The sequence below is a fragment of the Streptopelia decaocto genome (assembly GCF_964273445.1).
Source record: "Streptopelia decaocto genome assembly, chromosome: Z".
Lineage (NCBI taxonomy): Eukaryota > Metazoa > Chordata > Aves > Columbiformes > Columbidae > Streptopelia > Streptopelia decaocto.
The window spans coordinates 42,426,399-42,444,369 of NC_138657.1; the positions used below are offsets into that span (position 1 = coordinate 42,426,399).

Consider the following 17,971-nt stretch of genomic DNA (forward strand, 5'->3'; position numbering starts at 1 on the left):
TTATGGATTATGTTTGAAGCAAATTCTTCCACTTCTTAAAATGACTTCCCGAGAATGTTTGGGGGAAAAAGAGCAACTGCATGTTTTTCCATTGAATGTGTTACACGTTTTACTAAGAATTTGGTTTCTTTATAGGAATTGCAAATGTTACCAAAGTAAAAAAGACTTAGTTTGCTGCCTAATGAAACAGATTACTGCTTTGGTTTAGTTGTCCTTTAAGACTTTAAAACCAGCATTGCTTAAATTGGTGGTAGGTAAATTGAAAAACATTTTTTTTAATAATTGCAACCAATACCATTTAAAATAATTTATTTGATAGTTCATCTTGCTATTCAAAACTTGGTTTGCATATATCATATTTTCAGTGGCCTGGTATTAACTATTGCAGGGAACAAACTCTAGCACTAATAATTCTTGCCTTCTGTATCTGGAGGTATCTGAAACTCCCAACACAGTACATCATCCATTGACTTGTATGACATTTTGAAGCCTTCTAAATGTTGGTAGGGGAAAGGCAGGAAAAAAGAAGTGGTAAATTTTGAAGTACCAGTGAAGATTGTTTTTTATGTTGAGATATTGTTTACATGTATGACAATGGATGGTGTTCTGTTAACCATTTCTTTGAAAATTTTCATAATTTCTTTTTATTGTGGAAAATTCTAAAATTATTTACATAGGAAAAGTTTATATCAGTAAAGGCTGTGAGCATCTGAAGATTATTCTGATTGAGCCCATGCATGGACCAGTGATTGTATGGTGTCCTCAATAGCTTGTCTGTCTTTCCTTCCCTCCCCTCCTTTTTTCAATACAGGCGCAGTTTAGGAGAGTGCATTTGGTAAAATGAAATAAAATGTCTCAAATGTCTGTTCTCATATCTGTCTTGTTCTGTGTCCTTTCTCATTCTGAATGCTTGCTTTGCACCACTTCATTGCAAGGAACTCATATGTGAAATGGACTCCCTTCAGAAGGGGAATATTGCATGATCTTTCATGTTTCTTTACCTATTTTTACTAACACTTACCATACAGCTTATTAACACTTGTCTGTCTGAAACAGGCTGCTGTATCAAGTTAAATGGCCATTTCATGCTGCTGTTCTACTTGCCCTTATTTTTCTGTTTTTTATATCCAGGTCCTATCAGAAAGCAATAGTAACTTACGAACACCGAGAACTATTCTGGAACAAAAGCAGAGTGGTCTAGGTATGTGCCTACAATTGAAATTTTGCTTGATGTTAGCAGCTTTTCACCTGCCCGTTGTTCTGTACAGTTGTACATTCTTTGAATAGCTTTTTTGTTTACAGGACCCAATAGTACTTGTTCTCAATAATATATGCTGAGTGTCTGCCTTTGAACTGGACAATTTTTCTGCAGCAAAAGTTTTAAAATAAATTATAACTGAAAAGAGCAAATTGTTTGAGACTGTTCACACTATTAACTCTATACTGCTCACAACAGGTACACAGGATTATTTTTAACATAAAGTAGATTTTTAAGATAACGTAGCTCATGATTGTGTTTTGGGGTTTTGCAAAATTTTTGATTGAAATGGCCTACACTGGAAACTGTTAAAACACTTTTCTTGAAAATTAGCATTTCCTACTGTTGGCTATTGATGGAATTGAAGGTGTTTTGCTGCAAGGAGGTGGATGGGTAATGAACCTCAAGTTTCTTGATAATATCAGAGGTTTTGCACACATTCCCTCTCCTAAAATCAATTTCTTCCTTTCAGCATTAGAATGAGTCATGCTATAATTCAATGAGTTGTTTGAAATTATTTTAATACAAGTGAGCCTTCTCTGTTGTTTCTTTGAAACAGGCATCCATATGACTGATATGCAAACATATGAAATCTTTCACTACTGTAAATCAATATTGCATATTATTCTGTGTGTCTTTCCATGGGAAAAATGAGGAAAATGCATAAGCTATATGCATAAACTCAGAAATAGCTTTTCCTTTCTTTGTAAAATCTGTCTTTTTTAAATGCTCTAATCTTTTTGTGGTACTTTTCTCCCTATTATTTTTTTCCTTAGCAAAATGCATACATCAGGTGCTCTTGTTTATCAAAGTCATGGTTTTTATTGTGTGCTTGCTAAAGTTAAACAACTTTTCTTTTGCCAATGTGCCACACAATATGGCTTGTGGAACTTGATGTATTTCTGTGCGTAGATTAAGATATTACATTTGTTATGAAAGGCTTTTGCCACAGACCAGGCACCTGTTTATTTTGGCTGTGATTGGTCACATGTGCTAGTAATGTTTCCCCTCACTGGGTCATTGAAAGTAATGAAAGGAAGTATCACTGGATAGATAGCTGGTTTTCAAAAAAAATCTGCTACTACTTATCTAAAATGTAAAAGATAAGCTCTGAGTGAAAAACCACTTCTCCTTTCAACTGGGAGTAAAAACTGAAGGAAAAAAAATGCAGCTTTTTTCCATTTTGTTCATTGTTGTATGTAAATTTCATTTGTGGTTGACGATTTTTAAAATTATTTTTATATTTCTGTCTGTGGCTGTCAGTGATTTGTTAAAACTCCCATCCTAGTAGCAGGAATGTATGAGTTGTAACAAAAGTACTCTTACTTGCACAGAGATATAGAAAAGTCTTCTCAGGAATGGAATTCAAGCTAAACTTGGTGGAACTTTTAGGTATTTTCAGTTTGTAACATTGTCAATGATGGTAGCTGAAATATGCATACAGTATTTCTAATTTGGTTAACTTCTTTTGGTCTTAAAAGGGAAGTATTTCCAGATTAAGACTGTGGAAATGCATGGATACTTCATTGCAGCTTGTCATCTCAAAGGCTGATTTGGATGAAAGCAATGAGCAGTATTCTTCTAGTTTGTATTCATTGCAGAACTGCAGGTTTTAAAACACACAACTTTCACGTCATCATCATCATCATCATCATCTTGGTTTTGTTTTGTTGTGTTGGTTATGTTTACATTGATGCTAACTGGTAACTTTTCTTTACCAAAAGTGAAAACAGGACAAGAACTCACTTTGTTAAAGCCAGTCCTCTCTTTGCACATATAGCAGAGGGTGCTGTGTCATGAGTAGAAGCACAATAAATTATTATAGTTTCAGCCTACAAAGTACTACTCTGACATTACAAGCATATTGTGAACCTGTCCAAGGCACTGCCAAAAGCTGCCTTTTGTGTGGTAAGAGCCATGTGCTTGCATGCTGCATGCATCCCTAATGTGAATGGACGAACACCTGGTTGTTGTATGTATTTTCTCTAACTCCCATCAGGGTCTCACTGTGCGGGCCTGTTTAGCACCTCAGTGCTCGGGGGTTCTTCAAGTGCACCTAACCTACAGGATTATGCTCGTACTCATCGTAAAAAGCTGACTTCTTCTGGCTTCATAGATGGTATGTGCACACTATCGCACATGCACGCACAAACCCATGTGCCACGTTAAACTTCTAAAGATAAATCCTAGGTTACTGATTTTAATGGAATCCTAGAATCCTTTGCCTTAGTATTAATACTATGAGTTTCTGTTACTTCTTTATTGCCCATAGTTTGCTTATGTTTAACTGAATAGCCTAGTTAATTCTTGTTTCTATCTTGAATTGAACACTAGGTCACAGACTTGTAATACTTGCCAGGGCATTTCAGCAAGTGCATCTTTTAAGTAAACTAAAATTTTGGGTTTTAAATTCTCATTTTAAACTTCAGGTTTTATCATTACTTATCAATCTTGAGATTAAATAAATAACTGGGAGCATATACGAGGAATGAAAGAAATTATAAACTAATAACTTAAATACTGACGGTGAAAATTTTAGGATTCCTGACCTTTTTTTGGTGGGGTTTAGATTACAAAGGAGCAGGAGATTTTTCAGTTTTGGATAATCTGGGGTAGAGAAGAAACTTTCTCACTAGATTTCAGAATGTAAAGATGCCAAAGCACACCTTTATAACTCTGTTGTGAAACAGTATTCATGCTGGTTTCCTCTCAATTCATTACTCAGTGTTCAGCTCTAACCTGATATAACTTTGTATGCCAGAATCACCAGCTTATTCTGCTTGTTTTCATATACTTCATCACACATCTTGTAGTTACCAACAATCCAAATTTTCTTCTTTTTAACTCTATTTGGATTTTAGCCATTTTCCTTGGTCCCTTCTGCATGCCACTCAGTTCTAATACTTTCTCATATTTTCTTTTTTTCTTCTTACTTTCCTTTTTAAAAATGTCCCTCTTTTGGTAGCTGTTACAAATTTCAGGTACCTGTTTTTCTCTTTCTCAGACACCACACGTGGTTCTGCTGTTAAAAGGTTTTCTATCTCATTTGCTCGACACCCAACCAATGGTACGTTTTGCTTTTATTTTAAAAACAAAAACAAAAACAAAAGGTTCCTTGCTTCATCCCTTTTATTTTTATTTCAAATATGGAGTGTACAGTATCATCCAGCCGTCTGTCGTTCCTAACTTCAAGCACAACTCCAAATATATTTGTAATCATTAGATATCCTAAATCCCTTCTGTACCATTCATTAGTATAAATACAACATCAAAAATCATTCCTTAGAAAAATCCTTGAAAAAATTGAAGTGCTACTGTTAATCATGATCTCTGTAATCAATTATTCTCCCCAATTTCTTGTGTGATCAGACTATACGGTACAAGATAAAAACAGAATTAAATCTGATCTTTATTGGGCATGCACTTCTTAATAGCTGCTGCTTCTTCTTTGTCTTTCTTCTGCTGAGCTGTTTCCCTGAGCCTCCTGAATCTAAAATATATCACTGAGCTGACAACTGGAATTTATTACTATCTTCTTGAAGTGATGCTAAATTAAAAAACTAAAGCAGAAGCTTTGGTTCCATTCCTGCGAAATTGCTATATTTGTCATCGGAAAAAAATTTATTTTACCTTATCATACTTCTCTGTTCATCAGATGTGCAAATTACTTAAATATTGCACTAAAAACACAGCAAGAAAGCTGCCTGTTGCTTACATTGACCTCTTGACCTTCAAGAGTGAGAGTTAACTTGTCTTCAGTCTACCATAGTTACAAAAAAAATCTGGTTTAACACACAGGACAGAGGTATGTCTTTCTCTTCCTCAGCAAAATTTTTCATGCCTACCTATCTAACTTGACTAAATAAGCCCAAAATATATCCTGTTCATGAAAACCAGACTCAGTCTTCAGCATCCACTGGATCTTAATGTAGCTTTTCCAGATTTCTTAATTGCAGTTTTAAAATGTGCATGAGTGTTGGCTGATAGTGATATTATTGAAACTGCAGTGGAAATCATCAGCATTTTCATGTTAGATTCAAAATGTATTTGCTTAGAAACAAGAATTTTAAAAAAGACTGAGATTTTATTTGGCTTTGGTGAGAAGCAAAGTAGTCCTTTATTATATTTATTTGGGATCAATAGTGACTTTTTGCACTGCAGTTATTTCTGAAGGGAAACTGAAGGGAGGCTGAATTAATACCATTAAGACTATGTTTGATCTAAAAGGCCAACTCAAGTGTCCTATTTCAAATAGAGAAGTTAAGAGTCCAATTTTCTGTCTTTAGACTCAAAACAAATAATATTTCCAAAACGTACAAGGTCAGAAAATCAGAACTGCATTTGAGTCTCAGTGTCTAATAATATGATTATTTTTTGTTCCCTTTAGCACTAGCTTTTTGTGACTTCATTCTTTAAAAAGGGATCTAAATTGCTTTTAATGAATGCATTGATTGTTCTGATTAATTTAATAGAGCAGTTTTACAACATATCTTTAACAAGATTATGCATGCTGTATGAGCTCCTATGAAACCTAAGTATATTGCAGGTTTCCAAGGGTTACCTACTAACATAAGAACATATTGATGTTGTTTTGTCTGTCCTCTGGACTATCATTGTGATTCTCCTTTTCCCTTTCACTCTGTTTTTTCTTATTTTTATGTTATTATCACACCCTCTTAACTCATTTCAGACTACCCCCCCATCTTTAGTTCAAGGAACATGGTGAAACAACTATCTTCTGACATTGCTTTACCTTATTTTCTGGGCCTCTGTGCAGAACACCCACACCTCTTTAGGTGCTGGTCCATTTCCTCTGTGGAATTTCTAGGCTCCAGTGGTATGTCTCTATAGCTTTTAAATGTAAGACAGCAGGGTGGCTTTTTGAGATTCTGCGTTAACCCTTTCATTGTCTTGCCTTTTGATGGGGACAGCGCTTTAAGAATAAATATAGCCAAAGCTCAAAGGCTGCTAGTTTACTGGAAAGTGCTTTTTAAAAGGGATACTGTCAGGCTTTTCATCATTAAAATTCATATTTATTTCTCAGAACATCATAAAATATTTATTATCAAATATTCAAATAAAACACTGTGGATAAATTTCCAGGGTATCTTTTAAGTCATATCCCTTAGATGCAAAGATACTACAACAAGATGCTGGGATATGGCTATCTGGTAGCAGAATTGTCAAAACTGAACAAAAACCTAGAGAGGGGAAATTCCTGAAAGAAGAAAACTTTTTTGTTTTCTTTTGTAAGAGGGCATGGGTGTATTTTTAAGTTCCTTTCTGGTTTTCTGTAACACTGCACTATAACATTAATAGTTACTAAAAAGTTAACCTGACATTGTCCCACTATGTTCTTTGCAAAATAAAAAAAAAAAAACTCATCCAAATGACAGTGACTTTTCTGTCAGAGTAAAAAGAAAATTATTGTATTTTACTGTAATGCAAAGAAAGGGTTTGCGCTTTGCATGCATGCATAGTTATTTAGGATATTAAAGTGTTTGCCAAACATCTTAGTGCTTACACTGAAGCTTAGATACCTCTGCTATAGGAAAACAGAAATTAAATATGTAGTGGTGTTTCTTTTGTACATGAAAACAAGTTTCTATGAATTGCAACATTTTATTTGTAATATAAGTGAAGCTGACATAAGTACACTTCAGTTGATTGTATATTTGAAGTGACTGTCCCTCAAATTTGGGGACAAGGTGGACAAGGTGGCCATTGGGAATGAAATTTTGTTGAGTTACTTCTCTATGCAAAGCACTAAATGGGGAGTGAATGGGGAACACTGGATATCATAGAAATATTGATACTTATTATTTTAGGGGATGGAACATTCACAGTCATAATGCTGTCTCTAATATATGTACCTTGAACTGAAATTCTAAACATTATTTCATTCACTATTGTTTCGTCATTTAAATAACTTAAAAGAGATGTACCAACTGTAAATTTACAATATTGAATTGCAGAGTTGTAATGTTACAGCTGTACGTTGAAAACACTAATGGGCATATTTTCCTCTTCTGAAACGCAATTGGATGGAAAGCTGTGCATTGAGTTACCAAACTTGCATCACTTTAGACAACTGCATTTTTTTTTTCAAGATTTTAAAATGCTTTTTAGTATGTTAGCAATATGGATATGCATGGTTGGTATATCATCAATACTAATGTAGAAAAGCAAAGTTCAATAAATTTTTAGATTTTGGGTTGCTATAATACCTGCTCTAATATATGAAAATTCTAGTCTTTTGAGCACTCTTTTTATATGCATAAAGGTAGGTGTAAATTTGTGTTACAAAGTTAAAACATGTAACCTCAAGGTACAAAAGTGCTAACAGTGGTTTTCCTTTTATATTGAAGGGAACGGTTTGTTTTCACAGAATACTGAAGATGATAGAACGTGAATTCTGCAAATTTTAGCATTTTATCTCATCTGCTAGCAGTTCACAACATAGCTATCCTATATTACTTGTGTGACTGCGTTACCTGGTTAGTGTTGTGCCAGGTATGAGAATGGGTAGAGAAATTCTACCATTTCCTGACTATTTTTTTTTTCGTAATGTACTAAGTTTGTCTTAGAGGAAAGTTATCTTCCGTGAACTGCTTTGGGAGTAGAGCACACCTGTAATATTTGAAGACCACTTTATGTGTACACAGGATTTGTATCCCATGGTATATGACATGGTACCTTAAGTACACTCTGGAAATCGCCACATCTTGTTTCAAGTCGTATAGTATTTAACGTCCATGATTTCAAGAGTACTACGTCTGCATGTGCTGGTTTAAAATAAGTACTTATTATTGTGCATTAATATTTGCCCATACAATAGCTCAAAACCTGGCTTATGTTTGGAAATCTCTCTTTTTTTATTATTATTTTTCTTACAGGTTTTGAACTATATTCCATGGTGCCTTCTATTTGCCCTTTGGAAACTCTGCACAACTCTCTGTCTCTGAAGCAGGTGGATGAATTCCTTGCCTCTGTTGCTGCTCCATCAAGGGAAAGTCTACAGGAAACATGTACTGATTTTAGTTTGTAATTATGCTCATTTTTAATTGTTAAATTAAATAAGTAAACTAAGAATACTGCTTTAAAAATGAAATATGTACATAAACTGTAATTTTAGTTTTTGCAGTATGGACACTGTCATAATTCACTGAAGTAATGTCTCTGACTGGGATTGTAAATTAAGGATTTAATGAAATCGTAATTTGCTTATTTCCTCACGTTACCTCTCTCTGCTGTCCACACTCTTAGCTGAATCACAAGGAATGCTTTTTATTGAGCATGCAGTATTTCCAGCTTTATACTATACTTTTGTACTGGCAGTAACCTCAGCAGTTTTGCCTTGCACAAGCCTTCTGTATCTTAAAACTGTGTTACTTCCTGTTCCTTTCAATATTACTATATTACTTGGAGTTTCACCTGTGGATTGCCTTACATAGTTTTCTCATAGTTTGTGCTGCATGTTTGATGTTTAAGTGATCCTGAAATGAAATACAAACTGAGTTCTATCCCTGTACATGTGTCTGGGAAGATGACTCCCCATTGTGATTCTGCTGCTGTGTATTTTGAAATGGTTTCAGTTAGGTCAGATTACCACATATGGAGTTGCTTGTAATTAATGTGTCAGGTGATTGAAACCTTATCTTCTTGAGAAAATGTCTAAAGACTCATACTTTAATCAGAAAATTTGTACTGATACAAAGGTTACATAGGTGCTAGGATTTTTCCTTTTTTTTTCTGTTATTTTAGTTTATAGAGTTTAGCAGCTAACTTGATACAGTAGGTATCCTGTATCTGAGAAGGAACATAAGGAATTTAAGAAAACTGATACTATTTTAAAAGAACTCAGCGAGGCTTACAGGTGTTTTGAAGATCTCAGCGATTTGAAATGCTTTGTTACACTGATTAGGAAGTTTGCGTCTCTTAAAAAACAATTCAGAATTTTTAAAAACCTGTCATACTGGTGGTCTGGTTGTCGACTTTTAAAAAGCAGTGGTTGGAAACCAGACCTGATAGAAATGAGGCTATAGGTGCTTTGTTTTTCTGCTTTCTTATAACATTTGAAAATTGCCTAGGGAATAATCTATTGTGTGCACTTTTTTATAGGCATTTTAGCCTAAATGCCTGTTCTAGTGCAATTTTCATAACCTCTGAGAAGTAGCACCAATGCTTTTGCCAATCTTCTGGCAAGGGAGCTGTTACTGAAATTCAGCTTAGCTGCATTAGCAACATGAAGTTATCAATGTCACTTTCTGTGGTAAAATGGAGATTTTTAGATTTGTCTTTCATGCTTTGAAGTTTTGACATTAGAGTCAAAAATCAATAGCTGAGTTGCAGGTTGTATAACTGGGGCATCTATATTACTGGACAGATACATGGTTTTGTGGGTAGTATTTTTGACGTTTTGCTCAGGTGAGAGTATTTTTATTATTAATGATGTGTACATTTTCCTTTTTTCCCCATTTCAGCTTCTCCAACATACATGATACCACTATCAGGAAGAAAAGTTGCTTTAAATACATATACCCCTGCAAAAATTCAACCAACGCCACTTGAAACTTTGCCTGAAAGGCTAGCAATAGAGAAACCAACCTCATGTAAGTAACTTGTGCCAGTGGCAGAACAGCTAACTTAAGCATGTTATTTCCAGCAGTAGGATTCTTTCTTGTATTTAGGTGATCAATACAGGCTGGGGGATGACACGATTGAGAGCAGCCTGGTGCAAAAAGACTTCAGAGTACTGGTGGATGAAAGACTGGACATGAGCCGGCAGTGTGCACTTGCAGCCCAGAAAGCAATCGTATCTTGGGCTGCATCAAAAGCAGCGTGGCCAGCAGGTGGAGGGAGGTGATTCTGCCCCTCTGCTCTTCGCTGGTGAGACCCCACCTAGAGTCCTGCATCCAGCTCTGGAGCCCTCAGCACAGGAAAGACAAGGACCTGTTGGAGAGGGTCCAGAGGAGGCCACAGAAATGATCAGAGGGCTGGAACACTTCTCCTATGATGACAAGTTGAGGGAGCTGGGGTTGATCAGCCTGGAGAAGGAAGGCTCTGGGGAGACCTTATTGTGACCTGTCAGTACTGAAAAGGGGCCTATAAGAAACATGGGGACAGACTTTTTAGCAGGGCCTGTTGTGACAGGACAAGGGATAATGGTTTTCAACTAACAGAGAGTTGATTCAGACTAGATACAAGGAATAAATTTTTTTACAGTGAGGGTGGTGAAACACTGGAACAGTTGCCCAGAGATGTGGTAGATGCCCCATCACTGGAAACATTCAGGGCCACACTGGATAGGGCTCCGAGCAATTTGATATAGTGGAAGATGTCCCTGCTCATTGCAGAGGGGTTGGACTAGATGATCTTTGAAGGTCCCTTCCAACCCAAACTATTCTATGATTCTGTGATAATTTCTCAGTCAGCTAATGCTTAACTTTCCCTTTCTATATACCCAGGATCATTTTACAGGTCAACAAGAACTGAATAGCATTGCACAAATAGTTTTAGTAGTAAAACTGTGTTAATAGTTACTTTCTCTTATCTTCTGACGTATTTGAAAGAATTTCTATAGCCTGAAAATTCATGGGGTTTTGTATTGTTTTCAAGTATAGCAGTATTTCCAGCTATCTCCAAGTAAGACAAGCAAAGGAAGTTTATTTATTTAAATAGCAGAATTTCTAAGATGTTTTCTGAACATTTATGATAGACTTTTGTGATCAGGTTCTGACTAAAGCTGCCAATAATATGATGATGCATTTGCTCATTAGTATATTCAGTTTGAACTGTTGGCCAGCTATGCTGTTTGCTTTTGGATGGTTGTGCTGTTTAGAGGGACTCTAGAGCAAAATCACATTGCATTTCTGGTTTTGTTAGATACAGTGTGGCTTTGTGTGTATTTCTGTGCTAAGTAATGTGTTTTTCTTGGTTTTGATGCTTTTTAGCTTGGATATTCTTAAGTGTAAAACCTAATACTTTCTTTTTCTTTATTTGTACAGCTACCACTGGATCTTCTGTTTATGCATCTAATGTTAAGTTGTCTCTTGGAGAGTCCTCACTAGATGTAGAACTCAGAGGTGAAACTCTTCCTGAGAAGAAATGAAATTGATCAGACAAAACTGGAGGCAACTTCTTAAACATTTGTTTGGCATTCGTTCAGCTAAATTACTGAGTTTTCAAAAGCCGTTTATGTCTGCAGTTCATGATGCACTTAAGAATCTTTAGTTTATACATGTAGTGTGCACGCTACATATTTAGGTCAAATGTCTTTCCTCATTTTCTAAACATTTCAGGAAATACATTTATTTATCAGTTTCATGAACTGCACTCCTTTAATGGAAAAGCTGCACATGAACCTTTACAGTGTCTTCAAATATTTACTATAAACTTGTACAAAAAGAAAATACCAATGCAGTGGTATGTGTTGCAGTGGCTCTGTTCATGTCACAGTAATGATGGCATTGTCTGTTGTCATTATAAACTTCTATTTTCTGGAGTTTACAGTTTCCTTGTGAATTTCTTCTGTGGGCTGAAATGTAATGCACATCTTGGCTAGAAGCTTTTTTTAATTTAACTGCATTTCCAAAGAGATCTCTTTTTGCCTGGTTTTGAAGATAAGCAAATGATTTCTGCATTTGAATTATTTCATATATGCTGCAATAATTAGGCATGATGGAATGAGTTAATATATTGTCACTTTTGACTCTCCTTATTTTTACTGTGTGTTTACATCAGACTTGTGATATTCAAATGCACCTTCTCTTTTATTGTTTAGTATACATGCTTGCATATGGGTACCTGTTTGTCATCCAGCAGATAAAATTGTCTTTTGTATGTTTTTATCCAAAACCTATTTCATTTATTTAAAAGACAGCTTTATTTGCTTCGCCATTATGTTTCTACAAAAAGGTGATATTAAAAATCGGGTTTTGTTAAAAGAGAAATGGTGACAGCTGGTCTGCTAGTAAGTTTATCCTAAAAATTGTAAATATTCCATCTATGCTTTATTATCATCCCTTCGGAGTAGAGAGAAACTGTGGTCTACCAGAACTCAGTGCTTACTGTTCCAGAATACTCAGGATTCATTGTGGACTGGGGATTTTCATACATCTCTCCTTACAATTTAGGTGGTTGACAACTTTCATTAAAAACAATAAAAATAAAAAAATAAATTTAAAAAAAAATTATAAGAGCTATGAGAAGCATTAGTAAGTCAATAGAACTTTGAGTTACTGGATCATGTAATCAGCCAGTCTCAGAGCAGCTCTTGTGATTCTTATCTGTGGCATGAAAAATTACTGAATTATTATAATTATCCCAATTGTCCACCTCTGTAAGTTCAAGTGGCTAATTATTAATATTGGACTTCATAAATTACAAGTTAGGTAATTCCTTTCACATTTAAGTTGCAGAAGACATAGCTTCCGACTAATATTTTTAAGTGGGGCTCTTACTCATCTCCAGAGCCAGTGCAACTATAATTACATTCACTTTGCCACAGATCTGTTTTCAGTGTTTACCACACATGAAATGGCTTCAGCAGACTAATTCTAAAAATGCTGGTTAAATACCAAAAATACAAAGGGTTTCACAGGTATATACTTAAAACATTTCATTTTCTGTAGTGTAGTCGTGTTATTGTCAGTGTTGGTCTTGTACACAACTGAATGTACACTTGTTTACTGTTTAAAAAAACCCAACTGTTAAAATTTAAGTATGCGTATCATTCCAGTCAACCAAAGCTGTGGCAGAATGTTTTTTATGTGTGTGCCTAAATAAAAACAAGGTCACTGGCAAATTTTCTTCATTTTGTTTTCTTTTAAGAACATATGTAAAGTGAATAGTTGACTCAGTAGTCTTGGTGGAAAAAAATTTACAAATAAGCCATTAATATACAAATAAGCCAAAATCTTGGTGGTGAAGGACATGACTTATGAGGCTTTATAATTTTATACTAAATTCACTTATAAAAAAGATAGTCACACATTCTGCAGTGATTCCTCAACAAGAATGGTAACATGAAAGACCACTGTGAGTGCTCTTCTATTTTCTATTAGTACCGTAGCAGTATGGCAGAATGTGGACTGTACTGAGCTCATATTTATGTATTTTTAGTCCAATTTCTTTATGCAATTTGACTTTCTCACATTAAATTTTTGCAACTGTACATCCTATTCCAATCAGATTTGACAAAGGTCAAAGAATAAGATCTTTATTCTGTTCAGTAAAAGGAACAAAAATCACCAACAAGGGAAAACAAGGTACTTGGGTGATGGACATTTTTTACCAGATCAATAATTCTCCTAATACAATTGCAATATCTTTGTTTCCAGCAAAGCCTATTTTGTCTGGGTGCACGTCTCACTAAATCTCCTGTTTTAATACACCACTCCAAAAGAGAGAATAACTGCTCCTTTCATAAGATTAATATTAATTTATTGTATACTGTGTGAGCTGACATATGCAGGATGCAGGAACAAATGTAAAACCACAGATGAAATGCAGGATAAGTTAGTTTTCATTACCTCACGAACCAGGGGGTCTCTGAAGCAGCATCTGGGCAGAAGCACACAAACAGGAATGCAGGCACTGCAGAGCTCAGTCACTTGAGCATGTTTACAGTCCTCCTCACCAAACGTCCGTTATATATCCGTATATACTAATATAAATACTAAAACTCTTGTGAATCTTTTAAAATCTGAGTATAAATCTACTTGGACCTCCTGTCTTATTTGTCTTCGGATTCTTTACAACTTTTTAATCCCTCTTTTGCTTGAGCGCTGGGAATATATTTAGACTTAAAGTATCCTTTCTAAAACCTCCATAAATTATTTTAAATTACTACGCTGAGAAATATTTTGAACCATTTATGAATTTTAACTGTCTGTGGTCATTGTAGGTCCCTCCCAACTGAAATACTCTTTTTCCCTTCCTTTCTTGTCTCCTCCCGTCTCCTCCCCGTCTCCTCCCCCTCTCCTCCCCCTCTCCTTCCCCTCTCCTCTCCCTGTCTTCCTCCTCCCCTGTCCTTCCCCTCTCCCTCTCTTCTCCCTCTCCTCTCCCTATTCTATTCTATTCTATTCTATTCTATTCTATTCTATTCTATTCTATTCTATTCTATTCTATTCTATTCTATTCTATTCTATTCTATTCTATTCTATTCTAAAATCTCATACATTTTGACCTCATCATATGCTATGCGTTCAATCCACAAACAATAAGGTTAACCAAGGATCATAGAAGTACAGAATAATTCAGGCAGGAAAGGGTCTCAGGAGGTCACTAGTCCAAACCTGTTGCCCAGTTCTGCATCATCTGTGAGCCCAGACCAGGTGACCTAGGACTTCATCCAGTTTGGGCTTGAAAACCTTGCAGGATGGAGACTGCACCACTTCTCTGAGCAACCTGGTCTGATCATGAACATGTCTTAATCACTACTCTTGCTTATTTAATAGATTTACATTTTTATGTTTATTAACTTAGGTTCACTTAACAGACCTAGACCAATGTTGGCAAGTACTTTTTGTTGCCTTCTCCTGTACATGTGAAGACTAAATCCATCATTTTGTCTAAGACTGGTCCAAAACTTCCCTTTCCCAGTAACTTCTAATTCTTACAGTGTAGAACAGACTGCATATTTTCGTGTTGATTGATTCTATTTATTGCTTTGAGATGGTCTAGTTGGTACTAACGTAACATCTGCAAAACACACAAAGCTCTAAAAGCACCATCTTTCTTATATTCTTTCTGTGCTTACCACTTCCATCTGGACACAAATTCAGCCCTTCTTAAGTAGCTGTAATTCCTACTGAAATCAGCTTAATTAGGCAAAAAGGTGAATTTGGCCCAACAAAAAAATCAAGGGATGTTTTTCACATGTACTAGAATTATTTTTTACTTGCTATGTAAAAAATAAAAGTGAGATTTTATTACACACTGTAGGAAAGACATTTTGTCTACCTATTATGTAAATTTTCACTATAGTTTCTTTTAACTTAGCCAAATAGCCTTTTAAGATATTTTTTTAAAAATATTAAGCTTTTGGTTTTGAATGGCAAAATTTGCTAAATTGTATGGTGATGGATAATATTTTTTATCTTTTAATAGAAAAATATTCCAGTTTTAACTTTTTTTTTCCTGTGTAAAAGTTATGATACTACTTCAGCCATACCCTGCTCAGAATTATTTTTCTCTCCCCCCACTCTCCCCCCAAATTTTTTATGTTATCCTTAATGTGATTATGGATTTCCAGCAAAATCCAGACTTTCAGAATAATGGCCACAATCCTTATCAAGGGAAAAGACTGAATATTTAATAAAAAATGTTTGTCTCATCAGGCTTTGGAATTAAATCCATATGCACAAGACCAACAAATTAAACAGACTGAGTGAATATTCTTTCAGTTGCTCAGATTTCAGTCCTGGTGATTTAATAACTTCATTAATGCTTAACTCACCATATCGTTTTCCCATGTACAAACCTGAAATGTACAAAAGCAAGGAAAAAAAGTATTTTGATAAAAGTTCTCTAAGGATAATAAATACGGAAGAACTTAAGAAAAGAAATTGAGCCCTTTTTCTGTGTGTTTTACCTTTAATATTATGGGGTTTTTTATTGACTTATATTGTCATAATAATTGACTTATTGATGCAGGAACCTACTGATGAGCATAGCCACCATAAGATGTACAGTACTTCATGTTCTGGTCAGGGTGATGATGCAGACAGCGTGGTCTGTAATGGTCTGTGTGTTTCTCTGTGTTGAGGCAGCACTAAAAAGTGTGAATCAGATACATTCTCTGTGTTCTGTACTAAATCTACTAAGGTAGTTCTTAAAAACACTTTTATGAACTTACAAAACCAATGACTCTTAAGGACTTGCATACCTAAAGACTGTAGTTAAAATTCCTTATAAAGCCCATGTTGTGTCTCTGTTGTTCGTTCTAGCCGAGAATTTCCAAGAAATGCAAATTCCAGCTAGTCTGGCACATACCTAGTGCTAACACCCTTCTTTGCAATTCAAGACCAGATGACTTGCAGCCTTCTTGACTGCTGGAACCAGCATGGCTGTGGTACAGAGGACATCTATGCATTCCCAGGGACAGTAGAAAACATTAAATACGTATTTAGGTGTCTTTAAAGACACAGTTTTAGGAACAAAAGCTGGCTTAACTCCACCCTAGAGGGATTAGAAATAGCAGCAGTGTGATTCAGCTCCTGACAAACTATTACTGAGACAGGAAAAAAACCAGGGACTATGATGTTAACACCTTCTCTTCCCCTTCTCTTTCCTTTTTACTTTACAGGAGGGAAGTTAGGCAATTGTTTGCAAGGTTCGGTGCATTAGTAGCCTCTTTGCTCAGTATTTGCATAGCGAAATAAAATAGGGAAATGATCTAACAGGATGTTGGCAAAAACATTACTGAAGTTTTGTATCTAGTCAGTGTCCAAACTTTGTAGATGTGGAAATATCACAGAGGTAACAGATGGAGATCAGAAGTACTTCAGTGAAGACACCAAGAGATGGTTACTTGATCCCTTCATATAGTTGTGTACAAAGTGAAAAGATACATGGGACTAAAGCTGATTAAGCCAGAAACTACGAGAATAGGTGGAATGAGGGTAAGGTAAGGCTTGTACCAACAAGGCTCACTGCTTAGCATTCCAGAGGTGCCTCCACAGAGAGGGTCCTGAAAGACACTTCAACTCCAACTGTTGTCCCTAGAGGTGGGATATTTACCCGTTGTGTAGACACCAATTCACACAGAGGGTCCAGATATTTGCTTTATTTACAGTTCTGCATAGAAATGGGTGCTAGGTGATTGTTCACAAAGCTAGCACACCTGAAGCAAGCTGCATAACATATTTACAATACCTTTCAACTTTCAGCCACTGCCAACATCTTATACATATTTCTGAATACTCGAAGTTCATTGGTCTAAACTTTACTCATTTTGATTTAAAGATACAGCCTGCTTTTATTCTTCTATGCACGTTCAGTGAGTAGTGGGCTTTTCTGAGCAGGGGGCATTTTTTCAGTCAGGGAGTGTGCTCTCCCCCTACCATCTCTACCTTTCCCCCAGTTACTGCCAATTTCTGCTGACTTCATGCTTCTTGGCAATCATCCTAGGTTTTAATTATTTCTGGGGTAGGACGGTCCTCTCTTACCAGTCTCTGTGGTCCCCCTTGTAGGATTTATTGGTCATTAGAACGTCAAGTTTCCCATTTGTTCTCTTCGTATGGGAAGTTACACTTTACTCACGGATGCAGAGCATGTATTTCTACACAACACAAATCCTTAAAGCACAAAGCGTACGCCAAGATTTTTATGAATCAAGATATCGTTACGGTCCAGCTGACCTGGTGTCTACTACGTCCTCCAGTACAGCACCCTGGCCCCAACCACAGAGAGCTGCGTGTAGCCAGCAGACCCCTGCCCGCTCCAGGGTGCCGCAGCCCGGCCTCGGGCCGCCACCAAGGCCTCAGCCCCCTCCTCACAGGCACCAGCCCGAGACGGCCGGTTTCACAGAGAGACGGGAGCCCGGAGCGGAAGGGTACGAGGCGAGAGGGGCTCAGGGCGCCAGGCGGGCCCGCCGCGCTGCGAGGAGCTGCCGGCTGCCGCCCGCACCGCCATCTCGCAGCGGACCGACCCAACAGCGCTCACAGCCGCCCGCCGCCACTAGCTGGCGCCCTGCCCGCCGCCGCCCCG

General features: G+C 36.5%; 1 protein-coding gene across 11 annotated transcripts in view; it reads left to right on the forward strand.

The window, feature by feature from the left end:
* Positions 1-13,064, forward strand: part of PPIP5K2 (diphosphoinositol pentakisphosphate kinase 2) — a 59,667-nt gene extending 46,603 nt beyond the window's left edge. For 7 of the 11 annotated variants that reach the window (XM_082074330.1, XM_082074325.1, XM_082074333.1 and 4 more), the window contains 6 exons: positions 1,132-1,201; positions 3,258-3,377; positions 4,263-4,325; positions 8,155-8,286; positions 9,742-9,870; positions 11,266-13,064. In XM_082074330.1, the coding sequence (XP_081930456.1) occupies positions 1,132-1,201; positions 3,258-3,377; positions 4,263-4,325; positions 8,155-8,286; positions 9,742-9,870; positions 11,266-11,369 (618 nt within the window). In that variant the 3' untranslated portion in view covers positions 11,370-13,064. The remainder of the gene's footprint in view (positions 1-1,131; positions 1,202-3,257; positions 3,378-4,262; positions 4,326-8,154; positions 8,287-9,741; positions 9,871-11,265) is intronic. The other 4 variants (XM_082074332.1, XM_082074335.1, XM_082074334.1 and 1 more) reach the window with 2 other exon arrangements.
* The last annotated feature ends 4,907 nt before the right edge of the window (positions 13,065-17,971 follow it).